The 21,994-nt window shown below is 60.4% G+C and overlaps 2 protein-coding genes across 3 annotated transcripts; both read left to right on the forward strand.

Annotated features, from left to right (window-relative positions):
* Positions 1-1,521: 1,521 nt before the first annotated feature.
* On the forward strand, positions 1,522-14,519 carry FA2H (fatty acid 2-hydroxylase). The gene is made up of 7 exons (XM_074583272.1): positions 1,522-1,847; positions 8,304-8,399; positions 10,153-10,295; positions 10,393-10,499; positions 11,895-12,067; positions 12,541-12,793; positions 13,616-14,519. The coding sequence occupies exons 1-7, from the start codon at positions 1,584-1,586 to the stop codon at positions 13,693-13,695; spliced, it is 1,116 nt and encodes a 371-aa protein (XP_074439373.1). The 5' UTR covers positions 1,522-1,583; the 3' UTR covers positions 13,696-14,519.
* Positions 14,520-15,238: 719 nt separating this feature from the next.
* Positions 15,239-21,759, forward strand: MLKL (mixed lineage kinase domain like pseudokinase). 2 transcript variants are annotated; one of them, XM_074586879.1, is made up of 11 exons: positions 15,239-15,501; positions 16,340-16,900; positions 17,093-17,206; positions 17,310-17,484; positions 17,588-17,685; positions 17,819-17,954; positions 18,459-18,543; positions 18,922-19,070; positions 19,262-19,311; positions 19,779-19,919; positions 21,059-21,759. In XM_074586879.1, exons 2-11 carry the CDS (start codon positions 16,444-16,446, stop codon positions 21,109-21,111), a joined length of 1,458 nt encoding a protein of 485 aa, XP_074442980.1. In that variant the 5' UTR covers positions 15,239-15,501; positions 16,340-16,443; the 3' UTR covers positions 21,112-21,759. The 2 variants fall into 2 exon arrangements, with proteins under 2 accessions (XP_074442980.1, XP_074442981.1); XM_074586880.1 differs by having other exon boundaries at positions 15,241-16,900.
* The last annotated feature ends 235 nt before the right edge of the window (positions 21,760-21,994 follow it).

A 21,994-nucleotide genomic window follows, 5' to 3' on the forward strand; every position in this document is an offset into this window, starting at 1 on the left:
TCACCCCAAAAAAAACCCTTAATCCTGGCCTGGGAGCCGCCCTGATGCCGCAGGGGGGGGCTGCAGCAGGGCTGAGCGCACCCACCGGCACCCGCAGCGGTGAACGCCACCACCGTCACCGCCTGCACCCGGCCACCCCAACGTTTGCCGGCACGTGGCCTTGTGCTCAAGGGTGTCACCCCAAAGCACCCCCCAACCCCGGTGGCCGCTTGGCAGCAAGGATTTCCCCCCCCCAAAATGGGGAGAAAAGCTCCTTTTTCTCATCCTTCTTTCTGATTTCTCTCTCTGTGATTCTCTGGGGGGATTTGGCGTTGCTCAGCGTCCTGTGTCGTCCCCCCCCCCGGGCTAATTGCATGCGTGAAATTTAATTAAATATTGAAATAAACCTGCAAACAGCTGGGGGGGACGTAGCGCCTCGCAGCGAGGAGCGCCACAGCGGGGGGGTGGCCCCAGGAGGGACCCCCGGAGGGACCCCACTCTCTTCGGGGGTTTCTGAGCAGGGCCTGGGCGTGCCTCTGCCCTGGCCACCACGGAGCTGGGGGGGGGGGGGCCTGGGAATGGTGATACCCCCGAGGGTGCCCCATTCCCCCCCCATAACTCCCTGAGTTGCCCTACACCCCCCAACTAACCCCCCGGGGTGCCCATGTACCCCCCATCCCTCCCTCGAGGATGCTCATACTCTGCTTCCCCCCTCCATAGGGGGGGCACCCATACACACCCATGGGTGCCCTGTACCCCCCCATTCACCCCCCACACCTGCCCTCACTCCCCCACCCATGGGTGCCCCATACCCTCAATTCAGCCCCCCCATCTGCCCCCATTCCCCCCATCACCCACCCCTGGGTGCCCCATACCCCCAATTCAGCCTCCCCACCTGCCCCCATTCCCCCACCCACGGGTGCCCCGTACCCCCCCACCCCCCCCATCCCTACCCCCACTCCCCCACCTGTGAGTACCCCGTACCCCCCCACTCCTCCCCCCCCGCCTTCACTCCCCCACCCGTGGGTGCTCCGTACCCCCAGTTCAGCCCCCCACCCCTGCCCCCATTCCCCCACCCATGGGTGTCCCGTACCCCCAATTCACCCGCCACCTGGCCCCACTCCCCCACCCGTGGGTGCCCCGTACCCCCAATTCAGCCCCCCCATCTGCCCCCACTCCCCCACCCGTGGGTGCCCCGTACCCCCAATTCAGCCCCCCCATCTGCCCCCACTCCCCCACCCGTGGGTGCCCCGTACCCCCAATTCAGCGCCCCCATCTGCCCCCACTCCCCCACCCGTGGGTGTCCCGTACCCCCCCATTCACCCCCGCTTTTGGCCCCAATTCCCCCCACGGCCCCCCCGCCGTGGGTTCCCCATTCCCCCCCCCCTCCCCGAGGCCACCTGCCGCGGGGGCGGGGCCCCCCCGCCCAATCCCCGCCCAATCCCCGCCCCCCGCTCCGTCCCCACCCAACCAGGGCGGGGTGGGGGGGGCGTGGCGCGGCGCGCGGCATATGCATGTATGCAGATGAGCAGGTGCGGGCACAGCGCGGCGGCACCGACCGACGGACGGACCGACGGACGGACGTCCCGGGGGGAGCCGGGGCCATGGCGGCGCCCCCGCGCTCCTTCAGCGCCGCCGAGGTGCGGTCGCGTTGCGCGCAGGGCGCCTGCCTGGTCCGCTGCCGCCGCCGCCTCTACGACCTGAGCGGCTTCGTGCGGCTGCACCCGGGGGGGGAGCAGCTGCTGCGGAGCCGGGCCGGCACCGACGTGAGCGCCGCGCTGGACGGGCCCCCCCACCGGCACTCCGCCAACGCCCGCCGCTGGCTGGAGCAGTACTACCTGGGGGAGATGGAGAGCGGCGACGAGCAGGTACCCGCGGCGACGGGCTGGGCGGGACGCGGCGTCTGCGGGGGCTACGGGGGGTCCCGGGGCCGGGGGGTCCCGGGGCCGAGATATATAGGGTCCATAGGGTGTCCCCGGGGCTGGGATATACAGAGTCCATAGGGTGTCCCGGGTCCGAGGTGTTCCGGGTTGTACAGAGTCTACAGGGTGCCCCAAGGCCGGGGTGTCCCGGGTCCGGGATATACCGGGTCCATAGGGTGTCCCTACGTCTGGGATATACCAGGTCCGTAGGGTGTCCCAGGACCAGGGTGTCCTGGGTTGTACAGAGTCTATAGGTTGCCCTAGGGCTGGGGTGTCCCGGGTCTGGGATATACAGAATCCATAGGGTGTCCCAGGGCCAGGCTGGGTGGGATCCAGTATGTACAGAGTCTATAGGGTGCCCCAGGTCCGGGATACATAGGGTCTATGGGGTGTCCCGGGTCCAGGATATACAGGGTCTATAGGGTGTCCTGGGTCCGGGCTGGGTGGGATCCAGGGTGTGCAGAGTCTGTAGGGTGCCCCAGGACCAGGTTGTACAGTCTATAGGGTGTCCCTGGTCCAGGATATACAGGGTCAGGTGTGTCTCCAGTTGTACAAAGTCTATAGGGTTGCCCCAGGACCGGGGTGTCCCAGTTCTGGGCTGGGCAGGTTCTGGGGTGTGCTGAGTCTATAGGGTACCCCAAAGCCAGGGTGTCCTGGGTCCAGGATATACAGGGTCTATAGGGCTGGGTGAGATCCAGGGTGTATGGAGTCTATAGGGTGTCCTGTATCTGCGGTGTCCCTGGTCCAGGGTGTGCAGAGTCTATAGGGTACCTCAGGTCCGGGCTGGGCAGGATCTGAGCAGTGCAGGATCTATAGAGCACCCCAATTCTGGGGTGCACAGGGTCTGAGCCATACGGGGTCTATAGGGCACCCTGGGCATGGGCTGTGCAGGGTCCAAGCCCTGTGGGGTCTATAGGTCACCCCAGGTCCAGGCTCCTCAGGGTCCAAGCTGTACAGGGCATGCAGAGGTTGCATGGGGTCTGGGATGTATGTGGCATGGAGTCTTTGGGGCACATATAGGGTGTATAGGGCACCCAGGTCCAGGTCTGAGCCCTATGGGATGTGGTGGGCGTTGGGCCTGAGCTGCACGGCACGCTCGGGGGTCCCAGCTGTGGAGGGTCGGGGTTGTATGGGGCACGAGGGGTTGTATGGGGCAGGGGGTGTTGGAGGCTCCCAGGGTCCTGCACGGATGACGCCTGAGGCGCATGGGGTGCAGAGGTCCTAGGTGCAGGGGGCACGATGGCTCTGGGGAGGTCTGTGGGGCTGCCAGCATCTATGGGGTGGGGTCTGTGGGGCCTGAGATGCAGAGGATCCAGAGACGTATATGGTCCGGGCTCCTCCGGACCTGAGACGGACCGTGTCCCAGGTGCACAGAGCCTGGTACCTGTGGGGTCCCACCCCACACTCGCATCCCGCCATGTCCCCGTGCTGGGAGGCAGGGCTGATGGCTCGCCCCAGCGCGGCGTGGAGCCACTGGGGTCTCCGGAGTGGGGCAGGAGGTGGGGACACGCAGTTCGGGGTCGGTTTGAGCAGGGCCGTGTGGCAGGGGGTGGGCGAAGAAGCAGGATGCCCTCCCTGGCACCGCTGGCGCTCGGCCAGGGACCGGGGTGCTGTGCTGGGCACCGGGGCTCACCAGCGATGGGCGGCCGCTGCCGGGAAGAGGAGCCCGGCCACCTCCCTAACTGTCCCAGCATGGGGCAAGGGTGGCTGTGACTCAGCACCATCCTTGCCATGCCAGCCCCGTGCTCAGCCCAGGCAGAAGGCAAAACACCCTGGCAAGTGCCGCCACCGCCGCCGGGTGAACTTCCAGGAGGCAGCATGGCACTGGGTGCTGCCGCCCCCATTCCCAGCCCTCACCGGCACGCCGTGGGCAGGACGCCCGAGCAGCGGGGCCAGCCCAGCCCCCTTTGCCAGCCCCAGTGGCCATTTGTCCCCTCCGGACACCCCGGCAGGGTCGGTGACCGGCGGGTCCCTCCACACTGATGTTTGCACTCCCTGGTTCTCCTCCTCCCCGCGACGCAGCCTCCATCGGCTGCAGCGCCACAGATGGGGCTTTGTTCAGCCTCAGTGCGATGCCCGCACTTTCCCCGGATCCCGGCGATGGCACCTCCTCTGTTGGGACACTGGTTGCCGCTGCTGCTGCCTCCTCCTCCTCCTCCTCCTCCTCCTCCTCCTCCTCCTGGCAGGCGTGACGAGCCCGACAGGTTGGGGCGAAGGAAGGTACCGGACAAACGAGTTCTTGTGCTGCAGCCTGCACCGAAGGGAATTGCCACCCCACTGTCCCAATGCAAATACACGGTGTGATAACGCCGGGGCGCAGGGAGATCAGACACTGCCTGGCACGAGATAAACCATCCCGGGCTATAACACAGCGGGCAGGAGGAGGGAAAAGAGCTGCCTGCTGCATGGCAAGGCTGCTGCCAGCGTGAACCTGACGCGTGAGCTGCTCTGCCGGGCTTGCCGGCCCCCAAAAATCCCCGTTGGAGGGAGATGGGGGGGGGGGAGTCAACGCCCTTGGTGGCGCTTGGGCTCCTGCTTTGGCTGCTTTGGGGCAGCCGTACCCCAAGCAGTTCTTCAAAGGAGGTGTCGCATTGCCCCGATCCGGCTCCCGACCCCCGGTGCCTCTCAGAGGTCCCAGGGCTGCATCAAACCCGTGCCACGATGTGGCTCCAGACCCCCATGGCTATGCCACCGTCCCCACGCCGAGGGATGCGGGAGCCACGCAGGCATCCAGCATCATCCCCCCCCCACGCTGACACCCAGGCGACTTGGAGGGTTTTGCAAATGAGTTAAAGAAAATACGTGTTAATGCAGGAGAGGCGATGGGGAAGATGAGAGCCGGCCTTCATCGCGCCGACTCCCCTTCCTCCAGCTCCTGGGAGCTCAGCTCCATCCCTCGGCCGCAGGTCCCTCTTCCGCGTCACCCAGCCCCGTTTGGCTGCGGACAAATTAACCCCCAAACTTTTTATCTATGCAAACAGAACGTATAGGGGAGATCAAAGGGAGAAGCCATAATTACCTAAACTAGACGGTGGATTTTCACAGCCTCGCTAGAGGGAAACTGGATCATCTAATTACCCCTCCAAATTTAAGCAATGAGAGACTTTCATCACCGCCTCTCTGGGGTGTGTGACGTGGCCTTGAGTCACCGTAAATCCCCCGTTTCTCTCGGGGCTGGTGTCCTCCCCTTCCTCGCACCGCGTGTCGGGCTTGTCCTGGCTCTCCATCCCAGCCCCAGCTCACTTCCACGTAGGCGCTCGCGTGTCCTTCGGTGTTGTAACAAGAAGCAGCTTATTTTTTTATCATTATTATAGGGATAAGTTACCTTCTACCTCCTTGCTGCGCCCGGTGTTTAATGGGCTGAGACGCAGCCCTGTGGGGCTCCACGAGCTGGGGACGGCCATGCTGGTGGGATGGCGATGCTGGGAGCGTGCCACCATGGGTGGGGACCTCCCCTGGGCTCCCTGCCCCTCCTGGGGACGTCCTCCTGCTACGTGCCAGAGCCTGAATGCCCGACGCGGCTTTGTCCCATGAGGACAGCAGCAAATCGAGCCATTTTGGAGCTCAAGGAAGGTGCTGGAGGGGCACGGCAGGGCGCACGTTTGACTCGCTGGGCAGATGGGCACAGGTGGAAAATGGGGATCTGGGGCTGCTGGTGGAGCGGCGGCATCACCCCGTGTCAGCCGGGGGGAGGGTTTCCAGCTCCTCCTGCACCCCAGGCACATGGGACCCTCCCTCCTGTCCGTATTGTGGTTTGCTGTTAACACTCCGAGCGCTGGCGCGGGGAGGCACAGCGGGCACCGGACCATCGCCGTGCTCCCCGCAGGGCAGTGGGATGCTCGGAGGCAGGTGGCACCGGGCCACCTGGTCACCGCCTGGTGCCGTGCCGCGGGTGTTTGGCCCTGTTGCCTACCGGCAGGAGAGCTGACACCTCGCCGGTGCTGCCGCTCGCCGGGGCGGCGGCACAGGAAGGCGGCACTTTCATAGGCGTTAACTTTCCCTTCGTTACATCAGGCCTCTTGCGTGTCTCTCCTGGCAGGACCTGTTTGCCCAGGGGACGGCTTGGCTGCATCAGCATCACCCATGGGCAACCGGCACTCGCAAAGACCCCTTCAGCCTCCTTCCAACCTGCCTTTTATTTGCAGGAGGAGGACGGGCAGAAGCCCCAGCGCCGCTCCGGGTGCCGGTGGGGCTCAGTCCCTGCCAGGTCCCTGCATGCTCGGGGCAGGCAGGAGCTTGCCACCGCGCCGGGGAGCGAGCTGGGGCACGCAGGCATGGCTCACACCCCGGCCGGTCCTTTGGGTGCCAACCCCGGGGTGAACAAGAGGAGAGCCTTCCTCCTGCTCCCCGGCCGAGGAAGGGGAGGAGGAGGTGACTCAGGCGAGGCTGGAGGGGTGCTGCCGTAGCACGCAGGGTGATGGCACCTCACCAGTGGCACCCATCCCTCCCCATGCCGGGTGCTGCTGGCAAGGTGGGGTCCGAGCCCTCCGTCTGCCTCCCCGCCCTGGGGGCACAGGGAAGCCTCCATCCGCAGCGCGGTGCTCGGGCATCCGTGGGTAGCGGAATTGGGGGCACGTGGACATTCCGGAAAGGGGAGGAGAGGTGCCAGGGTGTTGCACCAGCCCGGCTTTCTTAAGCATCCTTCCTGCTGCTGGCGAGGCTGCGGGGGCAAGCCTTGAGGTGGGCTCGTTCCTCAGGGGATGGAGAAGCCATTTCTTAAAGCCCAATTTCCTTCCAAAGCACCCACTTTGGGGAGGAGGCAAAACCGTAACTTGACCATCCTCGGCTGGCTTTCCAGGCATCCAGCCTCTCCCGGGGTTTTGGGATGTCTGGCTGGAGGACGGAGAGTGCAAAGCTGAAAATATCGGCGGGGGGGGGACACGACACTTGCAGAGGGAGGAGCAGTGCTTCATGGCATCGGTGGTAAAATTGGTGCCTGCTCAGGTCCAGCCTGGCTGGAAATGTCCCCTGCCCTGCCCTCGGGGCTGGGTAGTGCAGCTCCCGTTCCAGTGGGATGAGGCTTGAAATCTGGCTAGCCTAGGAAAGGGGGTGGGAGCCCGGCCGGCAAGGAGTGCCTGGTGTCGGCAAACAGCGCCCGGGCCCTGCCTCGGCGTCACGAGCACGGCACGGAGTAAAGTCCTGTCTGTCCTCAGCGAGGTGACACCCTTCCTCCTGCATCCTGGCTCCTCCGGCACGGGGTTATTCCCTAACCAGGATGTGACGGGATTGAAGGGAATGGGAGCAGCAGGGAGAGCATCCCCGGCTGCCAGGAGAAAACCTTTCCTCCCTGCAAGCAGCACAGCTGGGAGCGCCGGCGGGCATTGCTGTGCCGGGGCTGCCGGGCCGTGCCGTACCCTGCTGCTGGGTTAATGGGTAACTCAAGGTGACAAAGCGGGAGAAAAGGCATGTTTGGCACGTCCTGTCCGGCCAGCCGGGGGGCACGGCCGGCTGGGGGCTTGCATGGGCAAGCTGCCATCTCGCCAAGCCCCCCAGCCGGCGGCAGGGCCGGCGCCGGAGCTGGCAGGGCCGTGGAAGGAGGCCGGTGCTGGCAGCCGGCAGCGCATTTGCTTCCAAGCATCAGACGAGGCCGGTTTCTCCTGTTTCTCCGCCAGCCCTGGCAGCGGGACGGCAGCCCGGGCTCCATCCCACCGCCGCCGCACCGGCGCGTTCCCCCCCCTGGCTTTGGTGTGCCCTCTCTAGCCAAAACCAGACCCCCACCACACCTCGCGTGGCCCGTGGCGAAGGTGCCCGGCCCAGCACCGCCATGCAAAGGCCACTTTGTCTTTTTGCCCTGGGGCAACTTGTGATTTTTCCTTGCTCCATGCCCGGATCCAGGGTGGTGGCACCGGCCGTCCCGCGTTCCCAGCTGCCAGCAGCCCAGCTCCCTCGAGGACCGAAACACCAAGCTGGGCTTAGCCGGGTGGAGAGGAGGTAGCCCAGCGCCGGCGTTGTGAGCGCTAACCTGGCGATGCCAGTGGCTTTTCCAGCAAAGGCGCTGGCTCCGGCTGGTGCTCACCGGGCTGCTGGCCCCAGGGAAGGTGAGCGGTGCCGTGGCACTGCCCATCTGCGAGGGGAAGGGCTGGCCCAGGGCGTTTCAGAGCACCATAAGCGCGGTGGGGTGGTCCGAAAATTGGGCTTGGTGGGGGTTTTCCAAAAAAAAACCTGAGCACGCGATGTGTGGTGCAAGGTTGGCAGCGCAGCAGAGCTCGCAGGCAGCCGCATCCCTCGGGAACCGGCTCTGCAGGAACTGTCTGACTTAAATTCATCGGATTTTTTCCCTTATTTATTTAGCAGGCGGGCGCGAGCTTGCTCTGCCCGTGCCCCTAGGTGGCATGGCCACCCCCGTCCCCAGCCGTGTCTGCCACCGGTGCTTCACCCTGGGGTTTTCCCCTCTCTTTCCAGAGCGACCCCGAGCCGGTGGATGAGAAGCAGGTGCAGGCTGCAGCCCAGACCCCATCGCAGATGGATCCCCGCTGCAAATCGGTGGATGAGGAGAAGGTCAGAGCCAGGGTTTTCTCCGGCACGCTGTTTGCCGGAGTGCTCTGGGGGGGGTGGGGGGAGACTGGATCCCCTCTTCCCTGCATGAGCGCCAGCTTTCTGCTGGGTGTGGGAGGGATGCCGGGAGGGATGGGAGCTGATCCGGCTGCTCCTGCCCTTTCTCCCGGAGCAGCCGGCATGAATTTATTGCCCAGGCGCAGCCATGCCGGCAGGCTCCTGCGCGGGCGGCGATGGCTTTCTCTTGACAGTGGCTGTGCCCTTCGAGCGGGAGGCGCTGCCAAGCCACACCTTGCTTGCTTTATTCGTTTTTTTTTTTCCCCGTGATGTCTTTGTTTATTTTTTTCATTTTTCCCTCTTGAGTGAGCACAGGTAATGAGCGCTAAAGGGATGCCCCGGCCCGGGCACGGTGCTCCCCGTGCGTGCAGGGTGTTCCCTGCCCTGCCACCTCCTCTCCGAGCACGCCATGGGAGCAGGCATTTGTCCCCAAGGTGCCTTTGGATGTCCCTGCCTTCCGTGGCACCGTCTGGCCGCCAAGGGCACGGCCAAATCTCGTGGGTATCTTGCAAAAGGATTATTTTTTTTTTTGAGCAGGAGAACACCTTTCACACCCCCACCCCCCCACATCTTAATATTTCACCGCTGACCGCCTTCAAAAACAAACCTGCCACCCCAAAGTGACCTTTTTCGCTCTAACTTTTCCCCTGCCTCCCCGACGAAGGGTGTCTCCGTCCCTTCTCCATCTCTATTCCCATGCACCCGCTGCCGGCTGAAGTTGTTTCCCCTCCCGGGGCGATCACCTCCATCCCTGCCTGCAGCAGAGCCCCAAAAATACCCACGGCCACCTCGGCTCCTTGCCCTGAAACGCCCCGAACCGAGCCATTTCCCACCACCACCGCTGCCAAATGACCGGTGGCATGGCGCTGGGTGCCGGCGTTGCCGCACCGGTGCGGCATGGTGCAGGAGGGCCGATGGAGAGCTGCCAGGCGCGGGGCTCGGCCAGGCGAGTGCGGTTTCTGTCCCGGGGGCAGGGGTGCGACCAAGAAACCACCTTATCTGGCCGGGCCCGTGGAAGACGTGTCCGGGGATGCTGAGCGGCGGCAGAGGCGGTGCTGCAGGTTGGGTCTCTCTATTTCTGTCCCGCGCAGACATGCACGCCCGCACGGGTCCCTTCGTGCTCGGAATGCAGCCATGCGCTTGCAGCGGCGGCTGGCGTTTGCGTTCCCACCCTGTATCCCTGCTCCCCATCACCTTTTGCTTCGCTCCTCGCCGCCGGAGCGCTCGAATGGCTGCGGCCGCCCCTCTCTGCAAGGAGAAAAGCCCTTGGGCAGGGTAATGCCACGGTGATGGGCTCCGTGTCCTACCGGCGGCTTGCTGGCAGGGCTGGCGAGCGGGGGGTATCGCTGCTCACTATCTTATCTTGGCAGCTCCCCACAGGGAGGCGAAAAAGCCTCGGTTATCAGGGCCTGATGCTGTGCCAGGTCTGGGTACAGCCACCTTCACCTTGAGCCGCTGGCAGGTACCCGGTGGCACGGGGGCGAGCTTGGCCCCGCGTGGGTGGGTGGATGGATGGGGGTGATGTGGGTGTGGATCTGCTGGTGGGGAGCTTGGGGCTGTTTGGAGCAAGAAGCAGCTGCTCGTGGGGCACGGGAAGGGGTTTGCAGCCCAAAATCATGCAGAAGCGCCACAGCTTTGTGCCCGGTACCGGGGTGGTGTGTGGGTCCCGCAGGGGTACAACCGCTGTCTGCTCCCCCAGGACCTGGTAGACTGGCAGAAGCCCTTGCTGTGGCAAGTGGGCTACCTGGGGGAGAAGTATGATGAGTGGGTGCACCAGCCTGTGGATCGGCCCATCCGCCTCTTCCATTCGGATATCCTCGAGTACTTCTCCAAGACGGCATGGTGAGCCCCCGGGGGTCTGCGCCGTGCCCTGGCCGGTGCCTCCGGCGGGGAGGGGGGGCTGTCTCACACTCCCTCTGACACCCCCTCTGCCCCGCAGGTACGTGGTGTTCATGGTGTGGGCTCCCGTGGTGCTCTATCTCAGCTGGGTCAGCTACACCTCCCTCGCCCAGGGCAACACCAGGCTCTTCTCCTCCTTCACCACAGGTATGAGCGGCGGCAAAGCCTTTGGGCTCGGCTCTCTGTCCCCTCCCCGTCATGCCCAGGGGCAGGGGGAGACCACTGCATCCCTTCCCCATCCCTCCTCCCGTGCATGCTCACCGTGAGCCGCATGCAAGAGCAGCGGGCGAGCCCCTGTCCCCGCGGCCACCGGCATGTCCCCTGCACGAAGCCGCCCGCGCTGCTCAAAACCCTGAGCTCAGCCACCTCCATCCTCTCCTCTCGCCCACCCCATTCGGTCCCCCGGGGAGGGGCGGTGGATGGAGGCAGGGAACTCGCTGGCCCGAGGTGTCGCCTGCTCCTTCTTGCCTCCCTTTCCCCAAAACCGATGCCCACCGGCACTGGGGTGCGTGCCACTCCCCGCTGACACCCACCCTGGGCCGCGGCTGGGTGCCCGCCACGCAGCGGGCGAACAAACCCGGCTCTCAGCGCCGTCGGCATCGCACAGTGCGGGGCTTGTTTGCCCGGAGCGCCTGCCCTTGAATCTCCCACTGTCTGCTCCCCCGGGAATAACAAGCGTGGCCGGGTCAGGCTGTCTTCTTTGTTGTGCTGCTTTTTTTTTTTTCTTTTCCCTTTTTTTTTTTTTTTTTTTTGCCTTCTTTTTCTGCTGGGCTCCCTATTTTTTTTGCAAGGTGCCACCCGGTGCCAGCTGTGCCCGGCTGCGGGGTGGAGCGCCCGCTGCACCCTGTTCCTTGCGGCATTCGGCACCTTGCTGCCAAAGGATTATTTTTTATTTTTGTTTCCCCCCCCCAAAAAAACCGAGTACATTTAGGTGGAGGATCTGAATTCTGCTAGCGAGGATGCAGGGCTGGCAGCTGCCTCCGAAAGGAGGAGGTGGCTGAAAAATGCTCTGCGGGGGAAAGTGCCCAACAAACCTAGCCTTTTTCCCCCAAAATAAAAAGGAAACAATGCCAGCAACACACTTTTAACTGTCACGAGTTCTGCCTGCGCAGATAAGGTCCCTCCTGCCGCCTTCTGGTGGGCAAAGCAGCTTTGTAAGGACAGGGCCGTCCCTGGAGCGCACGTCCAGGCCCCCCTTGGCATCTGGGATGCAGGAGATGCCCCCCTTGCCGACTCCTTGCGTCAGCGAGGAGCTGACTATTTCCATAAAGAGCGTAAATTAATGGGAATGGAAGGAAAAAAAAAAAAAAAGTGTTTTGGAGCGGTGCTTGGGAAGGCAGCTCCCCGGGGAAGCTCGGGGCGGGAGGCGGATGAGAGGTGCGAGGGAGGGAGAGCCGAGCTTCTCTTGGATGCCGACGGGAGGATGAGAGGTGCGAGGGACGGAGAGCTGAGCTTCGCCCGGTTGCCGATGGGAGGATGGCGATGGCTAAGAGCACCCCCACCCGGCCTGTCCTGCTGACTGCTGCACGTCTCCTTGTGTAGAGTACTCCATCCCCGTCCACAAATACTACTTCCCCTTCATCTTCCTCCTGGGGATGTTCCTGTGGTCCCTGCTAGAGTACCTCATCCATCGCTTTGTCTTCCACATGAAGCCACCCGCTAGTAACTACTATCTCATCACGCTGCATTTCTTGCTGCATGGGCAGCACCACAAGGTGAGTCGCAGCTCCCGCCTCCGCCGGCGCCCGCCGGGCCGTGGGAACGGTGGCCTTTGCTCAGGCGGAGCCTGTTTGTGCCTGTTCAACGTGACTCGTGGCATCTTCGCCCCGAGCGGGGGCCCTTACCTAATACCGGCGAGGGCTGCAAGACGGGCTCGGAGGAGCTGGAGTTAAACCTGCAAGCTCCAGTTGGGCGAGGGGAAAGACGGAAAAAAACCATGGGCTCCCTCTAGCTTCGCTGGAGGAAACATCCCTGTGGAGCTCGGGGACCCGCCGGCCAAAGCCACCAGCTGCCCGGCCACCTTGGCGTGGGCGAGGGGCTGCTCTTGCCGCTGGGTCCATCTTTTGGGGAGAGTTTCTTGGTGTTGGCTTTTCCCGAATGGGCGTTCCCAGTGCAGGGATGTTCTGGGGGGTGGGGGATGCAGAGTGAGTTGAGAGCTGCCTGTCCCACTGTCCTTCTTCGCTTCCAGTCTCCCTTCGACAGCTCCCGCCTGGTCTTCCCTCCTGTGCCGGCCTCGCTGGTGATGGCCTTCTTCTACGGCATCCTGCAGCTCATGCTGCCCCAGGTGCTGGGGCTCTCGGTGTTCGTCGGGGGGCTCTGCGGCTACGTCATCTACGACATGATGCACTATTACCTGCACTACGGCTCACCGAAGAAAGGCACCTACCTGTACGGGCTGAAGGCTTATCACGTCAAGCACCACTTTGAACACCAAAAATCAGGTAGCGCTGCCTTTCCCCCCTGCGTGCCGGTGGGAGAGAGGGCTGTCGAAGCCCAGCCTGCCCTGCGGGTGTGTGGCTGATGCTCTGAAATATTTGGCGTTTGGGATTTGAGGGGGGGAAAACCCAAGAGCCGTGGTGCTGGGGAAGCAACGTACCAGGTGCTGCAGCCCCATGGGGCGCGTTTCTCAGCCCCCCGGGGTTGAGGACAGGGTGCCGGCGTGGCACCAGGGCGAAGGCAGCAGTCCACCTTGCCGGCGGGCACCGATGCCACCCGGGGATGCCAGGGCGGAGGCAGAACCCCAGTGGTGCTGGGATGTGGGTGCCTGGGGCAGCATCTCCTCCTGCCGGGAGGCGTTGGCGGGTGCAGGGTGAGGCCCCGGGCTTCCCCTGGTCCGCCCCACACCTTCACCAGCTCAGCGCTTGCTCAACCTGCCCTTTGCCCGGTTTCCTAGGAGAAAACGCCCCATCCAGATAAGCTGGGGCTGGTGGCATGGCCCAGCAAGCTCCTTCTGCTCCCTCTGCTGTTTCTCCTCACCTTCTCCTTGCCTTCCTCCCTCCCTGAAACACAGGCGCTCCTCCCTCGCCACCCTCTCCAGAGGGACGGCCTGGCCCCAGCGTCGCTGTCAGCCACTGTCACCTTTGCGCCCAGTTGGGTGATGTCCCATCCCAGCCATGTGCCCCGTGTGCCGGCTGCCCCCAGCCCTGCTGGTCTTGATGATGGTGGCACCAGCTCGGTTAACATCAAGCGAGCTGCGCCCTGTCCCCAGCGGCACCCTGGTGACCGCGGTGCCATGGGCTCAGCGCTCTCTCCACTGCCCGCAGGGTTCGGCATCAGCACCCGCTTCTGGGATCACCCCTTCCGGACGCTCATCCCCGAGGAGACCTTTGAGAAAGAGGACTGACGGCCCCGGCGCGGCGCCCAGCTGCCGGCTCCGTCCCTGCCAGGCTGGGGCTGGCGTCCCTCCCCAGCCCTCAGCGAGGCCGGCTGGCCCCTGCCCCCCTCCTGGGGGCTGTGCCACACCGGTGGCCCCACACCGGAGCATCCCCGTGGCACACCATGGTCCAGCTGCGGCACTCCCATGGGGAATGGGGGGGGTGAGGATGTGGGGAAAGGGGAAGGAGGAGGTTGTGGGGCTCCTTGGAGGGGTCCTGCCCCTTCCTCGCCGCCCTCCCGCTCCAGGCCACGGATGCGCAGGCAGATCTGCTGCCTGAGAGATGAAGTGCCCAATGCCCTCCTCCGCCCCAGCACCTCACCGGAGCCCCCCCCCCCCTCCCCAAGCCCCTGGCCATCCCAGGGTGCCCCCTCCCCGGGGTGTCCCACATGCTGCAGTTAACCCCATCACCTAATTCGTGCCGAGGGGCTTCTGTATCCTGGGTCCTTCTCCCAGCCCGAAACCAGCACAGGGGTTTTCCCAGCCTGCAGCCCTTGGGGTGGGGGTCCCGCAGGTCCAGATTTTGCCTTTTTCTAACCACTGCACCCATATTTCTCTGCCAGATTCATCAAGTTCATGTTTTTTGTAGACATTGGCTACTTGAAACTCAAACTCCAATGAACGGAATTGCTACGAGATGCCTTTTTTTTGCTGATCCTGTGATTTTTATTTTTTTTTTCCTAATGTTTACTGCGGATATTTAAAGGTTTGGAATAAAGTTATATATAAAACTGTAGACACTACAATTGTAAATAAACTGTATATTTTGAAAAAATAAAGCCTTTTAAAAAGGGTCTGGCGAATGTATCCTTCGGGGCTGCTCCCACCCTCCGTGCATCACTTCCCAGGTGCCGATGGCCCTTGGTGCCACAGTCCCTTGCGGTCACCTTTCTTGGCTCCCCGTGCTGACGAAATCCTTGCTGTTGACCACGGTAGTGGTGCGGGAGATGCTCTTTGCAGGGGGGAACCACCACAAACCTGCGTGACCCCGGGGTTCTCAGTAAGCGGAAGCTGGTGGGAGCCGCCCGTCGCTTCTCCAAAGTTGGGCAACAGCATAACGTGCTGCCCCAAACTTCTCAAAATCAGCCTGGCCCTCTGACGAAGCCGCCCGCAAAACTTCCTGCACTCCCCAAAGAGGTCAAACGCCGTTTCCAGCACTTCCTTTGATGCTGGGGGGGTCCTGGGGCTGCGGGGATGGGGAGGGGAGTGGAAGGTCCTGAAGGACATGGTGGTGCGGTATGGGTGTGCTCTGGAGGGTCCTGCTGCCTGGCGCTGAGCTGATGCCCAGGGCATTACAGTGCGCTGGGCAAGCCTTGCTGGGGTTGGCGGCACAGCAGAAGGGGTTGGGGTGCTCAAAATAGCAGCAAGTGTCAATATGGGAGGGGGGGCACAGCCTCTGCCCCTCCCCTTCTTCCTGCTGGCAATTCCTTCTTCCAGCTGGAAAAACCCAGTGCAGGGGGACGTGGCTCACGTGGCCCCTTCCTCCACCAACCCGAGCAGCTTTCTGGGAACGGAGAGCCAGGGTGGCATGGGAAGCCACAGCGGGTTGCTCAACGCTCCTTCCGCCACCCGCAGGAGCTGTGGCCGGAGGAAGCGCCCTATAAACTCGCCCTGGTCCTGCCCTGCGTCTCCAGTCTGCAGAGGAGGCGGAGGCGAGCGAAGCGGGACCAGGTCAACCCGGCTGATTTCTCTCAGCAAGAGGACGAGCTTCTTCCATGGGGGCCGTGCTGGAGAGAGCCTGAAGAGGAAGGGACAGTGGCAGCAGCTTGTTTCTGGGTGCGTTTCTGTCTCGTTTCCAGCTGGTGGATCCCGGCAACCCTCTCTCAGTGCTGGTTTCAGCAACAGCGTGGGTGGCTGCTGCCAATTTCCCCACAAGCTGGGCAGTTTTCTGTCCCTGCTGCCTGGACGCAGGCTGGGGAGCAGGGACGGTCCCTGCAGGGATGCTGAGCGTGTAGAAAGAGTTTTATTTAAAATATTAAGCAGGCAATACAGGGCTACAAGAAGAAAATATGGGGAAGTAGGGGGATGCCGGGGCCGTGAAGGCGTGAAAAGCTGTGACAGCTTTTATTATTTATTATGTGGGGATGTGTCTTCTGAGTCCTAACTTCAGAAGTTGAGAGAAATTTCGTTTGTTTGTTTTTTAAAGAAGATATTTATGGCCTCTATGGCTGTAGGGAAGAAAACCTGAGTGACTATTAAGCATGCAAAACCTCCTAAATTAGAAAACTGAAATGCAAAGCCATTCTCCAGAATCAGATGACTTGGAGAGACCTTGGCTAGAAGGGAAAAAGGATCTTTATGCTCCATGGGCAAGACCCCAGGGTGGCGTGGGGCTGGTGCCGGGGGAGCACTGCCCAGGGGATGCTCCTTGGGTCATTGCTGACCCCGCTCATCCGAGCATAAGCTCTCTAGTATGGCTAATGCTAAATTAATTTAGGTAAACCAAGCCCAAACATCTCTTGTCAATACTGTTGCTCCCAATGTCTGTTTGCGAGCGCCCGCTCCGGTCTCCATGAGTGGCCACGGTGCCGGGCGAAGCAGAGAAAGCACAAGTAGATCTAAGGGGCTCTAGGAGAGCTGGAGGGCGGCGTGCCATGTTAAGGCTGTTCTTCAGGGTGGAAGAGCTGCATCCGGCTGATCTCCGAGTGGTGACCGAGGCTCACCTCCACCCGACACCGTCAGCTTGTGTCCCCAGTGGCCAAGCCCTTTGCTACAACCATGGACATTGTGGAGAGGGTCCTCTCTGTGGCACAGGCCATTCACACACAATTCGAGCAGGTGAAGTGCTGTAAGCACCAGTGCCAGCGCCTCGTGGAGCGCATCCAGATCCTGCTGGAGCCTGTGAGAATCCTCAAGGCTCATCCACCAAAGCACATCTCCCACCATGAAGAGAAACTGTTGAAGAAGCTGCTCCGGGTGCTGGGGGAAGCCCAGAAACTGGTGATGAAATACAGCCAGACCAGCTGGATACAGAAGTTCCTGAGAGCCCGCAGCAACAGTGAGGAGTTCGTCTGGGTGAATGAGAGCCTGGAGGACATTGCTCAGGGGCTCTCGCTCCTGCTGCAGGCAGAGCAGAAGCAAGCTTTCCTGGAGGCTTTCCAGGCAAAGACCCGTCGCAGGCAGGACGCCGAGGACCTGAGGGACGACAGGGCTTTCTTGGACCAGGTGATTGCAAGTAAGTGAGCATTTAGCAAACCCTCTTTCCCTGAGACCAGCGGTTGGCACCTCTCCGCAGCTGCTGTCCAGCTTTGTCTTGATGGCCATGGTCAAGGAGAGCCAAGCAGACATTTAAACCACGAGAAAAGCTAACCACTTCATTCCTGCATGTTCATCCACCGGCCCCACCTCTGCACATTTCTCTCCTCAGGTACTGAGCAGCCCAAAGAGGTGTCTGGGGAGATCTACATCGACAGGGAATGTATGGAGACCAAGGTAGACTGGATGCAAAATGAGCTCAACAAAATTGTGCGCGTGATGGAGTGTAAGTCAGCATTGCACCTCTAGGCACCCCGTGTACTGTGTCCTTTCCCTCTAAGCCCCGCCTAACATGTCCCTCGTTCCCTCCCGGTGCATGGCGGGAGCAGCCTTGAAGAAGGTCAATGTTGGTAAAAGAGAAGACATCACCGAGATCGAGCGGGACCACCTCACCTTCTACAGACACCTGCAGGACACGGAGAGCTATGACCTCTACGAGGGCGAGTACCTTAAGTACCCTGTCGCCGTCAAAACCTTCAAGAGGCCGCTGACCACCGACCCGGCGTGAGTTGTTCTGGGCAGGAGAGACATGGGGCAGCCAGGAGGGGAGGGTGGCACGGCACCACGTCTTGCTCTGTGGGCCTCACCATGCTGTCCCTTTCTGCAGGAAGGTGAGGGACATCTTTGAGAAGGAGATTCAGACCCTGAAGAAGTTTGAGTCTCCAAACATCCTGCGCATGTACGGGATCTGCATTGAGGAGAAAGGTAGGAGGTGTCAGGTTAATGTCACCCTTTCTCTCCCCTGCTTGTCCTGGATGCTAGCTGGTGGCAGATGGTTTGTTATGGTCCCCTCCCAAGAGGTGGCACAAGGTGGGATGCTCACGGTTTTGCCTTGCAGATGGGAGCCCCTGCTTCTCCATCGTCATGGAGTACTGTAAGCACGGGACACTGCGGGATGTGCTGACCAAGCAACGGCATCTCTCCTGGGAGGTCCGCATTCGGATGGCCCTGGGAGCCGCCAGAGGTCTTTACAGGTGAGCTCCTGTTTAAAGCGGTGAGTCCACTTGGTGGTCCACAAGCCGTGCTTAGCTTCCTGGTCTCTATTGGTAAGCGGTGGTATCCTGTTATATACTGTTTCCATCACCTCGGGACACTGGGATGGGAGGCTGGTGAAGAAGTAGGTGGTGAGTTTGGATGCAGTAGTGCCCACCTCCCCTGGTTGCTGGCCCTACATCTGGCTTGTGAAGGCCTGGAAGGGAGAAACCCCCTTCCCTGTACCCATAGGCCAGCTTCAGGAGCGCTCTATGGCAAGGCCAGTTCTTCTTACAGGCCCTGCTCATCCACAAGGCTCATTATTTTGCCCACAGTAGCTCTTTCAGCACCTGCCGGAAAGGTTGGCTTGGCAGGGTTGCTCCACCAAGACAAGCCAAGAGCTGATGGCTTCTCTAGGTGCATGTCAGTCCGTCCCCTATGTGGAAAAAGGGAGACTTAAGGTGGGGATGGGTCCATCACCAGCCCTTGGTTCTGTCTGGCTGCAGGTTGCACTGGACTGAGGAGAAGTCCCGACTCCATGGCTGCATCTGCAGTAGCAAGTTCCTGGTGGCTGGGGATTACTGTGTGAAGGTAAGGACCACACTTGGAGAGGCTTTTGGGAGTTTTGCGTGTTTTTTGTGGATGTCCTCCCCTACCTACACCAAAGGTAATTTTGATGGTCCAGAATAACAGCTAGGGTAGAGTCATCTGCCCTGTCACCTTAGACACTTAACATCTCAGTTCATCATTATCTGTTTTATCATCAGCAAAGTGAGCGTTTCTGAGCCATCCACCCTGGGATGAGCTGAAGCTAGGGCAATTCAACTGTCTGCACCTAGGGTTTTGGCTTTTGCTGCCCAGGGCACCTCGCTCTCTTTTCTCCAGCTTGGGCCAGCGGTGCCACAGATTTCTGCAGACTGCTTTTCTACCACTTCTCCCTCTCTCTCTCTCTCTCATTCTCTCAATCAGCTGTCGGGATTTGAGCTGTGTGAAACAGAGTCATCCATCAAGAGGAAAGCCAAGAAGAACTGGAAACAAGTCTCTATGCTGGCTTACGTTGCCCCTGAGAACCTGAAAGAAAGCAGCTACCCCTACAAGAGGCCCTGTGAAATATACAGGTGTGTCTGTCCCTCCCAGTAGAGGTGCCCATAAGCAGGCAGATGTCGGGCAGAGTAGCTGTTGAGTTATGGAAAAGGCCAGGTTTAATCAGACACATGTTTGCAGTTGGCATAGCCCGACAGTCCCCTCCGTTAGGAAGGAGTAGAAGGCGGTAGGATTGATGCTGAGACTCTTGCTTGTCTCCTTCCAGCTTCGGGATCGTGCTGTGGGAGATTGCGACCTCCAAAATCCCATTTGAAGGTGAGGCAGCTGTATCTCATTCCCCGTATAAAAGCCACACAGCCTGGTGGGGCTGCTGGCTGGCGTTGGATGCTCCCTGCTCCTTCCTGGAGCATTCCGTGGCATGTGGGTCTCAGTGGCAATCCCCGGTGCACCTAGCTCTGCACAACAGCTTCATGGCATTTCAGCGACATGCTTAAACCACAAGCATGCGAGTAATTTTTGTCTCTATTTGATGTTCCTGTGCATTGAAGCATAAACACATCTCCTTGCTCCACTGGAGCCCAATGGTGTCATGCCAATTACAGGGTGGCTCCTTGCAGACACAGTTTGGGTGGCTTCTCTGCTGGCTTCTCCATGCCATAAACTGCAGGAATGCTCTTGGCCTGGCTTTGCCAGGGTTTCCTGGCACTGGGTTTCCTCCCCAGCACTCTCCTCTGGCAGCAGAGCTCTGTCCTGACAATCCCGTTTGCATGTCTGTTGTCTAGGCTGCACCCCCCAGGAGATCATGGAGAAAATCTGCGACCACCATTACCGGGATCCTGTTGGGGAAGATTGTCCTGAAGACCTGCGGAAAGTCATTGACCGGTGCCGGGCCTTTGACCCTTCCCAACGCCCTTCTGCGGAGGGTAAGTATCCCAAGTACCCCGGACATATGCTCCACAGGCCTTTGTATCCCTCCATCAGTTGCTTCAGGGGTCACTTTGCCCCTTATTTTCCATATGAATTTGTCTGGCTTTGTGTTTGCAGATGACTCCTTGTCCTTCCTTCTTATGCTAACGAGTCCCCTAATACCAGACCTCTCTTTCTCCTGTAGTGTGATGGTTCATAGAGTTAAGGTTTATCCATGCCTTGACAATTATTATTGTCATTATTACCAGGCTGTTCATCTCACATCACCTAAAAGTCAGCTTTTTCTCTCAGAGGAGAGCTGAACTGGGAGCAGGGGTGTGTGGGTTAATCCCCACTCAGGTCCTGTAGATCCTGTAAGCTGGAGGAGCAGCCACAACCCGGTGCAGGAACGTTTTCTGCCTTGGGCTTTGAGCAATAAATTGCAATCTTGGGAACTGCTCTGCAGCGGGGAAGATTTCACTGCTTATGAAATTGGCTAGGGTCTGATGAGATAAATAATTGATCTCCATCAGAAGATTTAACAGAAACAGCAGGAAAAAGAGAGAAGAACGTTTCTAGTGTGCTTGAAGGCATAGGGATTGTACCCTTCCTTCAGTTCACCACTCCAAGTGGAGAAAGCTTCCTTCAGTCTCATCCACTCCCTCCCATGGGGATGGTTTCCGTACAAGAGATGTGGAGACTGTGCGTAAGAAACCACCCAGCTTCGGCCATGTGCCGTGGTCTCTGTGCCTCCCTCTCCCGACAGACCCTGTGGCAGGGAATCACCTGGGCTGAAATGTAAAACGCCAAAAATTCATCAGAGACCTTGTCAAATCTGCCCTGATGATACAGCATGTCTTTATTTCTCTAATCCAATGCCCAGCCATGCCTGCGTGGGGCTGAGCTGGAAGGATGTCTTCTCACAGCTCTTTCCAGGCACCTCTCCGTATACATGGCTGCGTCTCTTTGGGCTCACCTGAGTCTCCTTGGGGCCATCCCTGCTAACGGCTGCCCCGTGGTGCTGGCCTGAGGAGAGAGGGACTTCATGTCCCAGATCTTATCAGTGAGGGAGAGCTATCTTCTCATCAGGGCCAGAGGGGAAAAAAGCCTACAACAAATATTCTGTTTTGATTAACGCCATCCTTGTGTTTTGCAGAGATTGTGGACTCGCTGGCTGACCTGGAGAAAAGCAGAAACCAAGGAATTTAACTGCAGAGAGCAGGGTCGGGTGCCCACAAGCTGCCAGGTGCCTTGCAAAGCCAACCAAGGGAAACCAGCGGGCTTCCTCCTGTCCTGATTTGAGTGACACAGGATTAATTTCTTTTTCAGTAATTTTACTTCTCAGTATGGTCTCTTCTAATGCCTGGGAAAACTGCACTTTCAGAAGACTCCGGTGCCTGAATTGGTGACGATATTTACTTTATCGCCAGCTCTGGGGTGCGGGTTTCAAGGTCTCAGTGCTTTCGAGGTGCGGGGACGAGGGGAAGAGAGACCTGGGCATTGCCCCAAGCTGCCAACAGGGTTATTTCATACCATGAACGGCACATTCAGTATAAATTAGGAAGTTTGCTGAGGAGTTCTCTCTCTCTCTCTCTCTCTCTCCCTCCCCTGATGGCTGCCATCCTGAGCACTCCTCGCCCCGGTGCCGCAGCCCTGAGCCCTTCCCTTCCTCCCGCAGCCGCAGCGCTCGCAGGGTCCCACCTTGGCTGTCCCTGCGGGGAGTGCACGGCTTCTGCTGGGGAACGGGCTGGGAATAGTCCTCGTGTGGTTTATATTGGTATCGGGATCAGTACTGGTTCTTTATTATTATTAATGTTAATTATTTAGTCTTATTCTATTAAATCTGTTCATATTTCAGTCCTTGTGTTTCCTTGTTTTTTCCTAATTCCCCTTCCCAGGTGGGGAGGGGTCACCAGGCGACAGAGTAATTGTCTAAACGACAATAAATTGTTATGGGTTCCTCAAACCATGACAAGGCCGAAGTGCGGCACTCGCCCCTCTTCCCCACCTTGGCAGAGAGCGATCGTTCAACACACGCACATTTGTCTCTGTACACCGAGGCCATCATGTCACCTCTCCAAGGGGCCTGGGT

Source organism: Larus michahellis, chromosome 4, assembly GCF_964199755.1.
Source record: "Larus michahellis chromosome 4, bLarMic1.1, whole genome shotgun sequence".
NCBI classification, from domain to species: Eukaryota; Metazoa; Chordata; class Aves; order Charadriiformes; family Laridae; genus Larus; species Larus michahellis.